At 41.9% G+C, this 18462-nt stretch overlaps 1 protein-coding gene across 2 annotated transcripts in view; it reads right to left on the bottom strand.

Moving 5' to 3' along the window:
- Positions 1–17818, bottom strand: part of LOC102302709 (transcription factor IIIB 90 kDa subunit) — a 124267-nt gene extending 106449 nt beyond the window's left edge. For both annotated transcript variants that reach the window (XM_014340700.2, XM_042212863.1), the window contains exons 1-4: positions 17564–17818; positions 16217–16425; positions 13661–13741; positions 1933–2106 (exon numbers count right to left, since the gene is read on the bottom strand). In XM_014340700.2, coding sequence (XP_014196186.1) covers positions 1933–2106; positions 13661–13741; positions 16217–16400 — 439 coding nt within the window. In that variant the 5' untranslated portion in view covers positions 16401–16425; positions 17564–17818. The remainder of the gene's footprint in view (positions 1–1932; positions 2107–13660; positions 13742–16216; positions 16426–17563) is intronic.
- Positions 17819–18462: the final 644 nt, after the last annotated feature.

Below are 18462 nucleotides of genomic sequence, written 5' to 3'. Positions count from 1 at the left end.
TCAGAAGCAAGCCATTTTAATGCCAACCTCCCTTAAAGTAGCTTTCTTCTACTCGCAGATCGCTCTGTTAGGCACGTCCCCTCTCAGTGACATCATACAGAACCAAGAGACAAGGCTAAAGATCCATGGTCAAGATGGATTGGACACATGCAGAGGAGGGACAGTGGATATAACTGGACAAAAGATGTCAAAGATGGATCTTACAGGCGGGAGGAAAAGTAGAAGACAGAGAAGGGTCATGGATATACTGAGAGCACAACAGGATGCTAAGCATAGGATGAGATGGAGGCAGATGATTCGCCACAGTGAAGAAGAAGCATAACATAAACAAGAGGTTTATGGGAAACTACTGAATTATGAGACAGCAGGAAAACTGAAAATAGAAAGAATGTATTGAAGGAAGATCAGAAAGACAAACAGAAAATTCACAACACATGAACGATCGGTGAGCGTCTGAAAATGGATGAATGATCCCAACAGTGTGGCCGCTCCTCGTAAATTAAACCCCAGGTTTGACGGATGTTTCCCTTTTTTACTCCACTCTCCTTCTCCTTCCGTCTTTGTCCTCATCCTCCCCTGCGACAACATTACAGAATCACCCAGCTGTGGAAAAGGAAGTGAGCGGAGCTATTTTTACCCCAGTGACACTCTTCAAAACATGCACAAACAGACAGGCCTGCGCCAACACGCGCGCACACACACAAACACAAAAGCCCAGCAAACAATGCAGCAGGAATGCATTACACCCTGCTCGCCTCTTTTCATTAGGCAAACCTATCCCGGCCGTTCTGTGCAGCAGTTACATAACGCAATCACCCTCGGAGGTGACTGAGTCAGGAGTGAACCCACACTGAGAGCAGAAAAAAAATAAATAAAGAGCTTCTGTGCTTATGAAAAAAGGATGAACCAAAAAGTCCCATTATCCCGATGATGACACATCACTCTCGACTTCAATAAGCTGCCGTTAGCGCTGTATGAAACATTTAGAAAGGCGGTGACAGGCGGCCCGGCCTCCGCAGGCTCACATCAAAAGCAACCTGCTGGCTTTATTGTGCCACCCTCCATCGGTATAAAAGGCGGGTTTGCAAATTTAACTTGCAACTTTGTCTCAGCTAATACTGAACATCTGCTCAACCGCTGCAGGAGGAGCGTGATTGAAAGGAAAGGGTTCCCTGGTGCATGCAGGAAAAGCAGCTCGGTTATGGAGGAAACTTCTTTGATCAGGCTTCCCCTCAGAGAGCATTCTTCATTACATTCATTTAAACCAACACACACAGGCAGATGGCTAACTTGCCAGCTTGACACACTTCAAATTTATCATTCTAGTTCAACTCAGCCTGATGTAGTTCCCATTAATCTCTCAATTTTGGCTCTCGGAGTCATGCTAATTTGCATCCCTTGACCCTACACATCAGACAGACACACTTACAGCCTAGAAAGTCAGCTAGCAAACAAAACTACAAAGCTGATGTTTAAGGCAGATGGTGTATTGAGTGGTGAGACCGAGAACTATTTTCTGTTGCGAAAGAGGGACACATATCTGTTTGCCATGAGACAATCGCTTACAAGATGCCAGATATATGGCACCGCGGACACGTAACACAAGCAGTAAGAGGCATGCAGAAAAATATGTTTTGTGTGTTTCTTCTAAGAAGGGACAGAGCTGTGAAGGCAAGCTTCATCCATAAAACAGGATGAAGCACAGCATCGCCATGGTAGGCCGTTCAGAGGGTGACTTTCATATAAACACAGGCAAAGACCTTCAATTTGCTGATACTTAATCATTATTTTGCTCTTATATCCAGATGTATTTTCTTTGTAAATGCTCCATGAATACATTATTTAGACAAGTGAAATAATGCAGTCGAGCAGGATATGTAAAAGCAACCTATGCTGGACATTTTATTTTATTATTCTGAGCAGAAAGGATACGCGGCGTTCCCTCGGTTCGGCAGACCATGTAGATGCAGGCGGCGATGACGTGGGAGGCTTTGCGGCCACGGGTCAGGTGTTTGATGAGTGCCATCTTGTAGAAGTTCAAAGCTGTGTCCATATGGTGCTGGTTCATCTGTAGCTGGTTCCCCACGATGCTGATGTGCTGTTTCGCTGGGGACACAAACAGACAGACATCGGCTCACAGAAACAAAGAAAAGTACAAGAGTTCTGCAACCTGCAGACTTTTAGGATCGATACAGAAAAGAAGAAAAACAAGTTTCAGGGGAGAGCTCAGCGTGTGACTGCAAGGTTTGTCTCCTGCCTGCATGAGTGCGCCCAGAAGCTGTCATGGAAAATAATTCTTGCATATTGGAAGCTTTGACTTGATGACGACATGTGATTCAATAAATTTACAGGGAGAATTTCATGGAAGTCCAAGTGATTTTTTCCAAAGAAATCTGACACATATCATCTATGACTATCCAAGAAGATTTAGTTGAAATGTAAGTGAAAGATGGACACGTGGAGAGTTAGTTTCTTTTCTGTGGATGTGTTTAAGAAGCAAATCATCACATCCAAAGAAAAACATGCCCTCCATACTCGCCTCATTTTAGGTTTATTATGACAGCAAAAATCGCTTTGGTGTCTTCTGAAAAAATAAAAATTCAGAAAGTTGTTACAATTAAGGGCATCATCCAAAAACAGTAATACGCTCCAGCATCCATTCAGTCAAAAACAATAAAGTATACCAATCAGACCCAGTTTAAAGTTTAAAGCCGGATATAACTCCCAGATCTAAAAAGTAAAGACAACAATGGTGCCCAAACCTTCCATTCTTTTACAGGAGACTATGGGCAAAAAGTCCATCGGCTCCATTCCTGATGATTTTAAAGGCTCACTCACTCATTTAATCATATTTAACAGAACATTATGTTCATTTTTTTAAATTTTGGTCATTCTAAAGTGGCGTACACACAGAAAGCTATTCATCTGTCATGCATCATTCTGTGGCTGATGGTCATACCAAGCTCCTATTGCCTCAGTACCTCTCTAATGAATATACCATGCTGGAATATGTCAATCAGTGATACACTGAGCCCATAACCCCTTCAGTCACTTGCCTCAACAACTAGAAAAGTTTAATTCAGAATTTACCCACTGTGCATCACCAGGAGTTATTTTGCCCACAGTTGCTTAAGCTCAGCAATTGTCATCAACTTTCTCTAGCAACTCAACATGGGCCTGAATTCCATGGTCATTTGGGCTTTTCACGATTTCTCTGGACTTTTATTTTACCAGGATGGAATAATTGCACGGCATACATCTTTGATGCCTTTAAATATATACTGTACATACATTCACTTAAATATTTTAAGCGGTGTTCAAGGTTCTACGGTTTCTTATCTTAATGAGGCTCAGTGTTAACTTTGTGTTACCTTTTGATCATAATTGTGATTGTAATTGAAAACAACTGGTAGTTTATCTTCACCAGAATGAATCACATTTGACAGCATTCACTGGACCAATGCAGGGAACAATGAGAAAGTCCAAGGAACTCAATCAAGATCTAAGAAAGCGAACTGTAGATTTACACAAAGATCTCTCGAGCCATTTCTAAACAACTTCAGATTCCTAGATCAGTTTAAACAACTGTATATAAGTGGAAGTTACTCAGATGTGTCACCACTTTGCCAACGTCTGGATGAACCCAAACTGCCAGCCTCAGATTAGAGGAAGTTGTTTATAATGTTCAGGAAAAACTCAGAAATTCCATGGACTGAAAGTGCCGGCCAAGAAAGAAGCTCCAAAATCAACTCTTTCAAACTCGACCTAAATTTGCAGCTGTCCATATGGACGACCTTTGCGACAAGCGTTTTAAGGACATCCAGGATATAAAAATTTTTTTTTTTTAAAAAACATGGCAAGAGCAAAAATGCTCAGCTCAAGGCTCCATAACAGGACTTTGCAAATCAATGGGTGACGTCACAGACGCTAGATCCATCCACTATACCGTATATGATAAATCCAAGCAGAACCCTACATGGCAATAATAATCCTTTAGGGAACAGCCTCCCCCAGTAGTACAAGGTGTCGTTTGTTCAGTCTTCCTCACATCAGCCCCAAGCGCTCGGGGCAGATGGCTGACCTGAGCCTGGCTCTGATGAAGGTTTCTTCCTGTTTTAATCCTACTGTCGCCAAGTTCTTGCTCAAAGGGGATCATCTGATTCTCTCTATTATTGTAGCGTTTTTTAAGTTTAAAGCATCTTGAGATGACTGTTATGATTTGGTGCTATATAAGTAAAATTAAATTGAATTGAATTACCTCCTATAGGAAAACTAAACAACCCATCAGACAGTAAAACAACAGTCCATATTCAGAGCAATAAAAAAAGCATTCTGTTAGCAGTTTGCTACATCAGTATGGTGGTAATTACACAAGCATCACTTTATGCCCAGCATCGTCTACAAGCATGTCGGGGCACACACACCTGTAGAGAGGCAGACTGATTTCATTATACACACGTGTGCAAATGTAAATGGGCACACAAAGACCTGCATAACCACATCTTTACACGCAAATAACAGAAAAAACACATTTTCCACAGCTCAGTGCACGGACCAGTACAGGTGTAGCCACAGGTGGAGGCTCCAGAGAGACTTTATAATTACAGTGCTGCAATGCATTTCTGTGAGTTCGTGACCTCAGATAAGCTCCACATGTCAAACATTCTCATGCACGCAACCAGATGTGTGTAACCTACTAAACTGAGTTGGGTGTCTGGGAATGTGAGAGACTCGGCTCATCGTGTCTCATCGTACTGCTCCAGCCTATGTCAACACGAGCTCGTCAGACATACGCATACCCCATCGCCGTCAGCCTAAACCACGTCTGGATGAGTGTTTGTGGTCTTGATCTCTTGCGTCACCAGCTCTAATAAAACTGTACGTGCTAGTTTGGCAGCAGAGAATTTTATGCACAAAATTGATTGTTGTGGCCTTAGTAAATCCAGTAGAATGAATAATCCTGGGTTATACGTCTTCTCCTATTATTTGACTAATCCTCCTACAATTCATATGCAATAAATGCAGTATGTTTGTCTCTCTGTGAGCTCCTGGATTAAGACGCTCACATGTAGCTGCAACAACTCTGCTTAGAGGCCTGACAGAGACGTTTGTTTCATTTCATCACAGTGTTATAGAACTGTGGCGGGAAAAAGGGTCAAATTTTGATCACCAAGTTTCTTATTTTACATAATTAAATGATGTTTAAATGTTTACTTTACGACATGGAGAGAACTGTAACGTTACTGTCAGGACAAAGTTTTCTACAAGATAAATGCGACAGCCGGGGTGGGAGGAAGTCTTTTACTACATCACCAAAGCACCATCCTATTGTTAAGATACCAATTGTTGTCCACAGAATAGATAATCGGGTGTAGGTAGCTGCTCTCTAAAGCTGTGTTTGCACAGATGTGGAGAGCCCTGTTTATTCACAGATAGAGGGCAAGTATGAGGAGAAAGGTTAGACCAACCGCTGAGCGCTGAGTCACAGTTAACTGTGTTCACATACAGGAATGGATGATTAACGCCACAGTAAGTAATTAGTGGACATAAGTGGACAGACAGCCAAAACAGGTAAAACAGCTTCTCCGACTATGATGGTTCATTTTACATCTAATTAAAGGTAACAGTAGAGTTATAGGATAGTTAGCTTAAGTTATTTAACAGTGAAAAAAGTACTCAAAAATATATAGTGATTAGTGCAATTACACATCAATTTGTTGGAAGACAAATTCACACATTCTCATGAACTTCGAAATAATCGATTAAAAATACATAGGAGTGAGCACCAGTTTGTGAAAGTCACCATGTTGCCCCGACATACATAAAACATGTTACATATGTGGTTAGAAACAAATCACAGTCACAAATCGCTCTTTCAAACTGTGACAATTTAACATTTGCCGTTTTCTCTCCTCTCTCAGTTGCACCTCTTCCTCCTGACCTAAAGCCTCACCTCCTGAACTTGTCAGGGCTGTAACACAAGTTCAAGTTCAAATTTTATTCACCACATACAGTGGCAGGTTGCCCTGCAGTGGAATGAACCTGCCCCCCGACCATACACACACACACACACACACACACACGGGGATACATGTCAGAGAACGGTTGCATTACAGAAAAAAAACACTGAAATGTACACTACAATGGGAAAGTGCAAGAGGAAAAAAAGAGACCTCTGCTCATGCTGGGCTATAGAGGACAGCATGAGAACAGGAAACAAAAACTCTGCACAGAAAGCAGATAAATGTCCACAGTACAACATTATGTTTACACCTGAAAACATGCATAAACATGTTTATTTATTCCTGATATTGTCGCAATCACTTATCATCAGCAGATCAGACATGCAATCCTCCAGTCTCTGGACACCTGAAAAGCAACAACAGTAGCTTGTTATTAGCTAACATTAGGCCCGAGTGTCCTCAAAATCCCACAATCCCTGTGATAAACAGCTTGGAACCAAAATATTTTTAAAATGGGGGCTGCCCCCCAATACAAGGTTTTAAAAAAGGGAAGAATAAGGCACTGAAGTTGTTGCATCCTTTGCGAAAATGTTCGCTGCCATCCTCTCAAACCAAGTTTGCGTCACAGATAAGTAGGACAGAGTCTCAGGATGCAGCTTTAATTAGAGCTCTTCCTCACAGGTTAAAGTTAGATTACTGGCCTTTACCTCACTCTTCAGCTCAAACCCCCAAACACTCCGTAATCGGAGGCTCTAAATAAAAAAATAAACACCACCTTATAACATTCACACTGACACAAACTGGGACACCCTGAAGGAGAGTGGCATTTACACATACATCTGATGGAACCATCCAGGGAGCTATAAATGCACTCCAGTCTGTTTTTCTTTCTAAAGAGGTAAGATAAGGACAGCAAAGACGAACATGTACACCGCTCAACAAAGTGGAGGAGATATAGGCCAGTTAAATCTTTCAGTGTCTCACTGACAGCCGTATTAAACCAAACACGGTGTTTGCAGTAAAGAAAGAAGAAGGCAGAAAATGTGACTGGACGTGCGATGCTGAAGTACAGACAGTCTGAATGAATGACGAGTTCATTAATGGCAGATTGACTTTTTTAGAACTGGCCTGCATCGTTGTTACAATCAGACACGAAAGGTTCAAGAATATAACAACAAGGGATCTGATCCATCCAATCGTCCTTTTCTAGTTTTCTAAATCTCTTTTTTTGCTAGTTTTTCTCCTGTTGATTGGCTGTATGGAGGTTTCTCACGTGACACCATCCTCACATTGCTCGAGAGTTGTGAAGTGATACAACTACCAGTTGCACAAGGAAAATGTATTCCCACACATGCTGGTCAGTGGTTACTGGCTGTCATTGGAGGAAATTGGTTCCAAAGAGGGTGCTGCACCAAAAACCTTCTTGTGATTGCTTTTTGTTGCTAGCAGATTAGCGCCGCCACATGTAGTTTGCATGGAAGGCACCACTCAGTAACTACAAGCTAACTAGTGGAAAAAAGTGACGAGGTGTGACTGAAACTGGAAATAAAGAATATTCGCATAAAAGCCAACTTGGTGTGCTGAAGCCAAAACATGAAAACAAACCCAAACACACTTGCAACACAGTAAAAGAGTATTTACATAGAAAAACACACATTTGGAACACTATCACTATCAGCCTCCGCAGTGTGGGAACATCTTGACAGCGAACAAAACAAAAGGCAGCCAACATCCAAAGAAGAGCTCTGAATTCCTTCAAGAAGCCTGACAGCTGAAGACTACTCAGAAAAATATCAAGCTGCTGTAGAGAGCTCAGAATGTGCTGAAGAATAAAGGTGATCATCCCAACTAATGTCCACACTATGTCTTTGTCCCGTCTTCCTTCCCTAACAGTCACAGCAGATGGCCCCGCCCCTCCCAGAGCCTAGTTCTGCCGGAGGTTTCTTCCTGTTAAAAGGGTGTTCTTCCTTCCCACTGTCATCAAGTGCTGCTAACAGGGGGTCATCTGATTGTTGGGGTTTTCAGTTTCTCTATATTATGGCAGGGTCTTCACCTTATAATATAAAGGACTCTAAATAACTTAAAATCAAACATATATAGATAATTGACCAATATCATATTTCTTAAACCATTAATCCTTAGTATTATCTTATAAACCCTATAACTATTGAGCTTTCCTATATAATGTATTTCCATGCTTTTCTAAATGTTTCAACAAATCACTGTACCCATTTCTCATTTTCTTGGCAAAATACAAAGAAATGAAGGATGGCTCAAGACTTTGTACAGCATTGTATTGCTACATCATAACTTCATGTTGAGCTCAAGCGTGTTTTCACACTAAAATTTTCGCCTGAAGCGGTCTTTAAATCTACATTCCAGTCATCACGCCTACACTGCGGCACACTGTGGACCAATACACGAGGGGCTGGTGATACATTATTGCCCAACACAAATACAGGAGGAGGTGGGGTCTCCGCTGCCAGACATGATTCAGTCGGTGGGGAGACAGCGAAGGCGCAGACGGCCACTGGGGAGCCTTTCCAGAAGAAAGTAGGAGGAAGAGAAAGAAAGAAGAAGAGTTGTTTCTCTCTCAGAGACGCCTGCAGACTCAAACAGCCACAGACGCCCATAAATCTGCCCACACGTGTATACACCATCACCAGCTCACTGCTACTGGCAAACACAAGCCACCAACACAACACAGCATCCCACACACAAAACCAGTGCTCAGCTACTAGGAAATATTTAAGAAGATCAATGTTACTCTCAACCCTGCATAGTAGAACTGAAGCATGGTTAGCGTAGCATACAGACTAAAGACAAAAACTTGATCTACTGGCATTACTAATAACCAATACACGAGGACAACACCGTCCCTCACTTGTTTCTTTTTAAGTCATTTTCCATTATTTCAGCATATAAACCTGTGAAAAAAAGTTGGAAGCACAGTCGCTGTATAAAAAGATGGACAGCATGACAGCTCCGCAAAAAAGAAGCCAGAACGTCTCGACCATCCCCTGGTGGTCAGCTGCAGTACAGGTCATAAATCCTGTTGCCCTCCAAATGCTAATTTTTGCTGCTCCCTTATAGGCCAGCAACTGCATTTGTGTGCGTATGCATTTCCCTTTGGACAGCCTACCACTGCAAACACGCTCGTATGCATTCCTCCAATACCTCAAATGTATGTTATGGATGTGGAGGATGCTGTGCATCAGTCAAACCTGATTGGTTGACAAGGGAACTGAAATAGGTAAGCGAGCGAGAGGGGAGTTCTCCGGGACCAAGAGAACCCCCCACCCCTCCCCCAAAAAAGACTAAAAAGTACACAATGAAAAACAGCTCTTCAGCTCTTTGTATACTTCTCTGGTCCACACACCAACAACCGCACAAGCAAGAAAGCCCACTGAGTAGTTGTACCACATATTCATTGACAACAGATGCTGTGTGTTCCCCTGAATAACCCAGAGGAGGTGGCTGAGGAGAGGGAGGTCTGGGCCATGGTGTTTTTATGTTTGTCTCATATCAATATAATGATTAATATTAGCATTAGAACTGAATTGTGAATAGGAAAATAAATCAATAGTTTTCATTAACAAGGTTAATTTAAAATACAACACCAGTATTTAAAGAGCCTCGAGTATCTTAAGAATAAACATCACATTCATTTACTACATGGTGTGAAATATGGAGGTCTGAGAGGCTGACTAAACACTGTTTAGCATCCTGTGGAATAATTTAACCCACTGTTGGAGATTTCAACAGGAGGCAATCAAGGAGTTTGGTTTGAATCTCCCAAAATTGATCCTGGCATGTATGATTTGTTTTACTTTAAATACATAAATAATATAAATAGTTGCAGTAAAATTAAAAACTTCACTGGGAACTAAGGACATCAAATGTCATACATTAAAAATCATCCCCTTCATGACTCAAATTAAACTTGGACTTATTATTTTACTTAAAATAACTGATATTACGGCTATTATGGCTTGCTCTATCAACAAAGTTTATACGTGGAGGTGAGTGAAATTCTAGGATATCTTTTCATGGTAAATGAACTGGCTCTTATATAGCACACACTGGTGCTTTAAACATGTTTATACTCACAACATTCAACCATTCAAGTACTTTTTCCTACATTTAACTGCTTTTAATCCAACAATCTCATACGCAAGCAACGTGGCATCTTCGGCTATCTGCCTGTTCATGAATGAATGTGCACGACTTCCATGCAAAGGGTTTATTATTATATAAACATCATTAGTTAAAGCCTTGATTATACTTCACTGTGGACCACATGGTCTGCACGGTCACCAACATGAGGGCAGGCACTATTTTGACATGCACTCTCGCACTCACTGTGATGATCAAATGAACGTGATTCATACCGAGCGGACCTCAGTGGACTCGCACAGTGAGGTCACTCAATAATCAAGGCTTTATGTATGAAAACTAATCTTGACCTCAGCTGGGGACCGGGCAGCTCCTGCTTCCTCTCCACCACATGATGATGTTCAGTGTAAAAACATGGACGAGGCTGCCCTCCGTAGCGTCAGGATATTTAATGTAAACCCAAGTTGTTTGACAACAGAGCGAGGTGTTTTTATACTCTTATGTTGTTCCCAGTTATATCCACACTGTATCTCCTTGCTGATGAGCATGTATAAGCTGCAAGCTTATCCTTTCCTAAATGTTCAAACCATCCTTCAGACTCCATGTGACAGCAGAATAAAGCCCCACACACATACACAAACAGCATGGTAGAAACATCCTACATACAAGCCTCCATCCTCACCCAGTTACAAAACACACACGCTGCATTTAACAGCAGTATTCCTCAATCCACACCCTCCTATCGCTCCCTGCTAATCCCCTGCATCCATGCGCACACTGCCGTTACTCAGCGCCTGCTGCAGTCTGACAGCCCTGTGACTCCGTGGCTCTGTCGCATTAAACATCATCAGCTGAGCAGACGGTCGTCGCTGCGGTAACCAGCTGCTGGCAGTCGACGTCTGGGCTCTCTGTCCGGCTGCCAGCAGCCAAGCGGTTGCTCGTCTGTGTCTGCAAGTTGCTGATGCGTTTTTAGACTAAAGTCACGTGTCAGCAAGAGCTCCAGGGACACCCACCAAGACCCCTCAAGGTTCCCACAGGGGCCCCCAGCACTTCAATTTAGAGCATGACAGGTTGATAATATCAGCTGACAGCAGCTTATCCTACACACAAAGAAAATCCAAAAGAGGAAAAAGAAAAAAAAAAAAAACATTCTGGGAGGACACTGGAGTCAAAGTGAATACTGATATTCCCATTTGGAACAACTCTCACACCACCTCGGATGAAGAGAGCATGCTCAAATGTACTAGAAACACTCTGCTTTCAGAAAGGTGAGCTTTTACGTCACTTGGTTAAGTGACAGAAAATGTGCAGCTCCTCAAAGCTTTACAGCACATGATGGTGACTTTAAATTCACTGTTAAGACTGTTTTGGCTCACCATCGCTGCTCTCTCAGTGGTGTTTTCACCACAACACTCAGCTGTTTTCACAGAAAACACTAAAACAAAAATCTTGCTGGGTACAACCAAAAAAGGCATAACACCAAAACAGTAAGCACACACAAAAACTAGAAGTTGGGGTGCTTTCACAGTGTTTAGTCTTTTTAATCCCAGCTGTGGTTCTTTCTTCCACCCCGACACATCTGGCCAATAAGGGGACTGAACATCCTCACGTGGTTTGTAGTGATGCCGTTTGGTTTAATTGGATTTTTCTCTGTGTGAAAAAAAACCAAGCTACAAAACAAAAGCTACAAGTTTACAAACTCACCAACTGATTCGGACCAGAATAAACGAACTACAAGTGAAAAAACGCCTTTAAAATACTAGCAAATTTAGCAGCTGAAGAGTCAGGCTTCCCCTCACCCACAGCTGATGGCAGCCCCTCCCTGAGCCTGCTTCTGCTTGAAGTTTCTTGCTGTTAAAACTTTATCTGCCTCAATACATTTTTATGTAAAATGACCTTTTAAAACACTTCTAACCCAACATTAGCTGGGATAGCTCCAGCCCCCTCCCACAACCTCATATTGGATAGATGAGGATTTTCAACTAAATAAAAGCAGCTTCCGTACAGAAATAACCGTCACTTACACCAAGCCTGACAACACACAATCACATGAGCATGCATGTGCTGGTCTAAATGACAAGCTGAGGTTGAGTCACACGATGTGGTACGACATATCACAGATGGATACAAGTGATTGATAAAAACCCACACTGGAGTCTGCAAACAGAGCCTCACAGTTTTCCCTTAAAAGGCAAAAACTCCATAAGAGACTTGTTCTAAATGACAGTTTATTATTGTTCACAACTTTTACAAACTTAAAGCTTTATCACGTAAAAAGCTTGACCACACACACTGCTTATTGGGACTGTCTTTTGGGGTTTACAGTGTTCTTGTGAACTCTCCTGGTACATAACCCTGCTGAGTGCTGGGTGTAATGAACAAACAATATAATAGTTTCATACTGTAAAGTAAATCGAAAGCAAGCTGCTGCTGTTTGCTCAAAGCTGCACTTCCGAGAGGAGGGCTTTGAGCAAACAGCATAAAATGATTCAAAGTAAACCTCCTCTGAAAATATAAAGACTTTAATCACTAGAGTGAAGTCAAAGACACCAACGTGTTGCAACGGAGCTGCTTTCAGAGGAGAAGTTTACGCTCGACATGAAATAAGATTAAATGAATTATTGATGCCCGTGCAAAAGACCTAAAGTCGTCTCCTCCTTCATTTATTGCCCAAGCTGCATTTTGCATGAACACACAAAAACGCAACCTCGGATCACGTGTTGAAGGGTGATCCCGACACTAAAGAAGCAAATGAAGAAAACAAAGTTTGCAGTATGCAGCAATACCACGTGCAATGTAAATACAAACAGAATGCATTGACTTGCAAATCTCAAACCTATATTTCATAAACAATAGAGCATACAGATGTTTCAACAACTATTTGAAGCGCCTCCGTACTATCACAGATGCAGGCTTTTGAACTGAGGGCTGATTTCAATTCAGCTTCCATTTTCCTCAGTCGTGAACTTTGGCCCAGAGAAGGCAGCGTGTGCACATGTGGCCTCTTCACTGCATGACAGAACTTCAATCTGCATTCATGGTTGGCACGGGGATTTGTGTTTGAGTTCTTGAGACAATCCGCTGATTTGCATGAGAGAATTATGCGTGTTATTAAAGCAGTCCCACAAGCACACAACATCCAATCCATCTAATACACAGATTTCTCCAGCATCTCTCAGTCTTTGTATGATATTATGAGACATGACAATTTTACACTAAGGAACATTATTCTGAAATTGCTCTACTATTTGTAAATGTGTGAATGTGGAGGTCCTCTGTCTCTGTAAGATGCTATTTTTATGTCCAGTCATGTTACTGATTTGTTGCCAGCGCACAATGCTCCAGCTCTTTCTTTGGAGTGCCTACGTTTTCAGCTTTTTGTTGTTAAGTAGTAAAGTCTCAGTTTTCTGTGTTCTATTGTAAAATTAAATGTGTGTTTATGAGATCTGCAAACAAACCATTATGTTTTTATTTATATTTCACACAGCATCGCAACTGCTTTTGACTTGAGGTTACACCATGCACCTTAAACTCCCGTAGGCTTTTAAGGTGGAGTGTGGTGCCATCTAATGGCCACTCACCTCTCTGCAGCGTCTGAGCTCGGGATGCCTTGCCCATCCCTGAGAAGTGCCCGTCACCAAAGGATGGATGTCTGGCTCCATCTGAAGGACAGAAGATGCACAGAAACAGATTTTCAGCAAAACACTCAAAAAGTGGGTTTCTCTTCTTTTTTCTTTATTTAGTTATTTAGAAACAAGAACTTTGCCAAATTTCCTGTCTTAGCATTATCATCTTCATTGTTTGATATTTAAAAACGTATACAATGTCCCACCAAGCACAGAGTTTACTCAGACATTTGATTAACTAACATGAAAAAATAAAGCAGAAAGCTTCCATGTTTCACAGTCACACATAACGGCAGAAAACCACAATCATCTATAATCAAAACAGCTTTTGCAGTCCATTTTTAGCTCGCTGCTGCAGCTTTAAAACAAAAAGTAAATCCTACAGTTTCATTTCTTTACACTTAAGAAGCCATCGCCAGATCCTCCTATAACCAGGGCCATCACAGGTGACCCTCTGCACCCGCCCGCCACCTGTTTGACCCGCTGCCCTCTGGTCAGCGCCTCAGGTCAATCAGGTCCCACACCTCGACACTCACAAACAGCTTGTCCCCCCAACCAAAAGTAAACACTCCGTTATAGCTTATTTTACTCCAGTGTAACCATATTTTACAAATTAAACATCACATTGTATTAAATAAGACACAAACCCAGCAATTAAGACCATAAGGTCATTGGGAAAGTTTACTGAGGACATACAGAGTGAGAGTGAACAGGAAGGCTCTTTCTCACACTTTCATTTGACCAAATCTCTTGTGGAAACCACAGAGATCGCCATCTACTGGCCATGAAAAAGAATGTAGGTTCTGATGCCACTTTTCAGACCTTGGTAGCAAAGTCCATCTTTTTTATGCAGTCTATGCTTCTTTGATGTCAGCAGTTGAATTTGTCCAGTTTTCTTGTAGTCAGACTGTGTAAACAGTAAAATCATTAGACACAAACCCAAAGCCATCAGTATTTTATTTATACCAGCAGTGGAGCATTTTGATCCACATGATCACCTTCAGCCACAAGCAGCATTTAGAACAGAGATTTCATTTGGCACTAATTGCACCCTCTTTGTTACTCTTTAGTCCAAAGTGACAATGCTGCAGATTAGAGCTTTTAGAGTGCATTTTGGTCTGACATTGTTCCATTATAAATGTTAGCATGTTTCTTTTTAGCCAAATCAGGCAATTCTGCCTCCTGGTAGCTAGCGGGAGGCAGATTTGCAAATATACAGGACAGCGACGAGCACCTGGGTATCCCACAGGCCCATGGCAACCACAATAAAGACGCACAAAAGTCAGCCACAGCCTGTTTCTATGCAACTTTCCTATGCTCATTCGGGAGGTTTTCCCCCCTGGACCCCCCATGCTTCCCCATTTAGAAAAAATGGTTTTGGTTTCTAAAGCTAAAACTCTTTTATGAGAACTGAGTGTAATTCGTCTAAACAACTCTTATAGTGGTGTTAACTAAGCATCTTGGGACGAGAACCAGCGCACCAAAGCTTCCAGTCCAGCCCTCTATACAACTTTGCAAAACAGATGCAGTTAAGTCTCAAATTTCTCTCCATCACTGCAGCTGTCACATTTTACAGTTGTTGTTTTTTTAACCAACGGAGGCAATACATACCTGAAGTAATTACATTTTTATTGCTAATATTCCATGAAATGACAGAGAAGTTCCAGTTTTTCACTCATTTATAAGAGAATTGTTTATTTACCTTTTATTGACAACAGGTGCACAGTAAAGTTCGGGTGAAAGGTGAGTGCTGACTAGGCTGCGCCCTGCTTTAGCTTTGTTAAATCGAGTAACTGAACTGAACATCGTGAGCATGTGTGTGCTGTTGGTGCCTTGGAGCTCTAAATCACTGTCTGGTTGAACCGATCACAACTTTCAGACATGTGTACAGCATGTGAGGAGGTGTCTAATCTTTGCGCCCAATCTGTAAGCAAATGATGACTCTGGGCACTTTTTCTTTTTGAGCTTGCATTTACTTTACATGTCTGTGTCTTTTGTCCCATCTCCTTCCCCTCAACCCCAACAGTCTTGGCAGATGGCTGCCCCTCCCTGAGCCTGGCTCTATCATACATTTCTTCCAGTTAAAAGGGAGATTTTGTTTCCCCATTGCAGCCAAGTGTTTGCTCATACAGGGTCATCTGATTGTTGGGGGTTTCTCTTGATTATTGTAGCCTCTTTACCTTACAATATAAAAGCACCTTGAGGCCCTTTAAGAGTGCAGTTCTTTCTGATTAGCTGACCCTGGTAAACAAAGCTTATAGTAGTGAGAAGGCTGAGCTTTCAGCTCTCGGGAATTATTTGCACACATTTTGACTTATGTACAGTGGATATATAATTCGAGTACACATGTACACAATAGAAAACCCTATTTGCATGCAAACTGTCCAGTCAGTGAGTCCACTAGTCTGTCCTTCATGTATTGGTTCAGCTCAAACCCACACAGGAAAGAAATCCACAGTAGATCTAGAGAGACAGCAGAGCAACAGGCAGCAAATGTCCTGTCTTTCTCACCTTCTGCAGAGACAAACTGTCCAACAGCCAGCGACCCTCCACCTCCCGTCTCCACAAACTCCACTTCAGACACAATGATGTTGTCCTCCAGCACAGAGCCGCAGCCCATGCATACCGCATCGCCGCGTGCATGGTCGACATCAATATCCGAACTGCCACAGTTCTTACACACCTTGGAGCTCATGGTGTCGTTCCTCAAGTCTCAAAGCCTGATGGGAAAAGATAAGGCCAGTAAATACAGGAAGTAGCTTAAGTACATAACTGGCTCCCTACATAGAAAGAGGAAAGGAGCCACCTTGTGTCTCTGTAGTCGGTATGTGTTTCATTGTGGTCCACTGACATCTTTTGTTTTTTGTACCTTTGATTATACATGTGTGCAGTTATGCTGCCTCTCTTTTTGGGCAGTTTGCAAAATTTTATAATCACTTTGGGTCTTTGGATTGACATTCTGTTAAGAAATGTTACCAGTTATGTCACAGGGACCATGTGATTAGCACTGTCTACTGTAGTGTAATAGGGATCTGGACGAGCATGTAACAAACTAGCTGTGTTTAGGCACTTTCAGGATGAGGTTTGCTTTCTTAAAATCACCACTTATAATAACTGAGGAGTCCAAGTTTGTCTGCTTTGCACACAGTATCGGATCATCAAGTGTATGCATGTTTTGATGCTAAAACTTATATTATATTACACTTTCAAATTCCCGGAGCTCCTCCCTGTTCAGTAATCCAAGCATGAAGTCAGCAGGGCGCAACACAACACAGGTGGTCTCTAACTTTTGGCCCCCTGGGAGGGTAATCCCTCGAATACCGGAGGCTATTGCATGTAAAAGAGAATTGTACTCCGCCGTATCAGTACTTTTACTCGGATTAAAGAGGTCTATAGGGTAGTGCTTCTCCCACTGGCAGTCCATCTTGTTGGTTTCATGATGCAGCCTCCTGCAGCGGTTGTGAACAACTTGCTCGCGGCTCTCCTCCCATTAGCCGGCCAGCTACGTGGCACTGGTCAGCAGCCGCCGGCTAACTCGGGTTTTTCTAACTTTTCTTGCCTAAAAGCGAGACCTATTCAATGCACAAGCTGACTCACTACTCCCTGAATTGTCTCGCCTCTTTGTGTCCTTTTGATTAGATTAATTGATACTGTTGTTAGCCGAATGAGCAGCACACTGTTCACATGGGGCTGTTAACAACAAGGAACGAGAAGCTAGCCCAGCGCTGCTACCGGCAAACTCGCTGCAACGATCACTCATGCTAATACCAACACGAAGTCATGCGTATCCGAAATAAAGAAGCGTCACGAAAGGCTACACAAACACACACATATAATGTGTGCTGACAGCATTCATACCTCTAGTCTGGTGAAGTCAGCGGCAGCATGCAGCCACGAGTCAGCCTCCTCGGCTCTAGTGTTTTCGACAGACGCTGATTTGAAAGTATTTCTCATTGACTGCGGTGCTTCACTGTTTGTAAATGTAGTCTCTGGAGAGCGAACAGAAGCGTGACAACAAACAGATATTTCAGAAATGCTGTTAACGCTGGAACAATCCTTAACACAACACACCCGACGTGAAAACATGTGCGTTTGATGCCCAGGGAACTCGGGCGAGACCAACTCTGCCGTGAGGGGTGTCACTATGTCAACATTATATTTATTTCAAATCATGGTCGCGCAGAGGATTAAGTTTTAGAACCTTTTTGATATTAATTTTGTGTGAACTATATGTTGTGTGACGAAAGATTATCAGTAATTGAAATATATTTCATACAAAAAGTTTATACCATAGATATGATCACCGAGGTTATTTGTATTATGGTACGTCCCCTGTCGCCGGTTTCCAAACTAACAGGAAATATAATAAAATAAAAGTGTCCCATATCCGTTTCGTTTTTCCTTCATGTGTTTTTTTTTTTTTTTCATATCAAACTTTTCTGTTGCATTTGGGCGTACTTAAACATCTTGAACCCACAATTAGGCTAAACAATAGCAACAGCCTATACTGACTGTGTATTTAAAAAAAGAGCAATAAGCTAAATTTATTGTTGGGTGGATAGGGTTTCGGTTGTATATTTTCATTATCCAATGAGCAATCGAAAAGTTTAAATTGGTGTAAATTAAAGTTTATAGACTAGACTGGAACCAGAACCAGAGAATTTTTAACAATACAAATATTAAGATTTATGAGACAAGAAACATTTGGTAATAGATGTGAACGTAAATCTCAATATGAAAACGTGAAAATGAATAAA

Source organism: Haplochromis burtoni, unplaced genomic scaffold (genome assembly GCF_018398535.1).
Source record: "Haplochromis burtoni strain Fernald_Lab_line unplaced genomic scaffold, NCSU_Asbu1 Contig_396, whole genome shotgun sequence".
NCBI lineage: Eukaryota > Metazoa > Chordata > Actinopteri > Cichliformes > Cichlidae > Haplochromis > Haplochromis burtoni.
The sequence above is the reverse complement of the archived record's forward strand: the minus strand, read 5'-3'. Positions and strand labels throughout refer to the sequence as shown.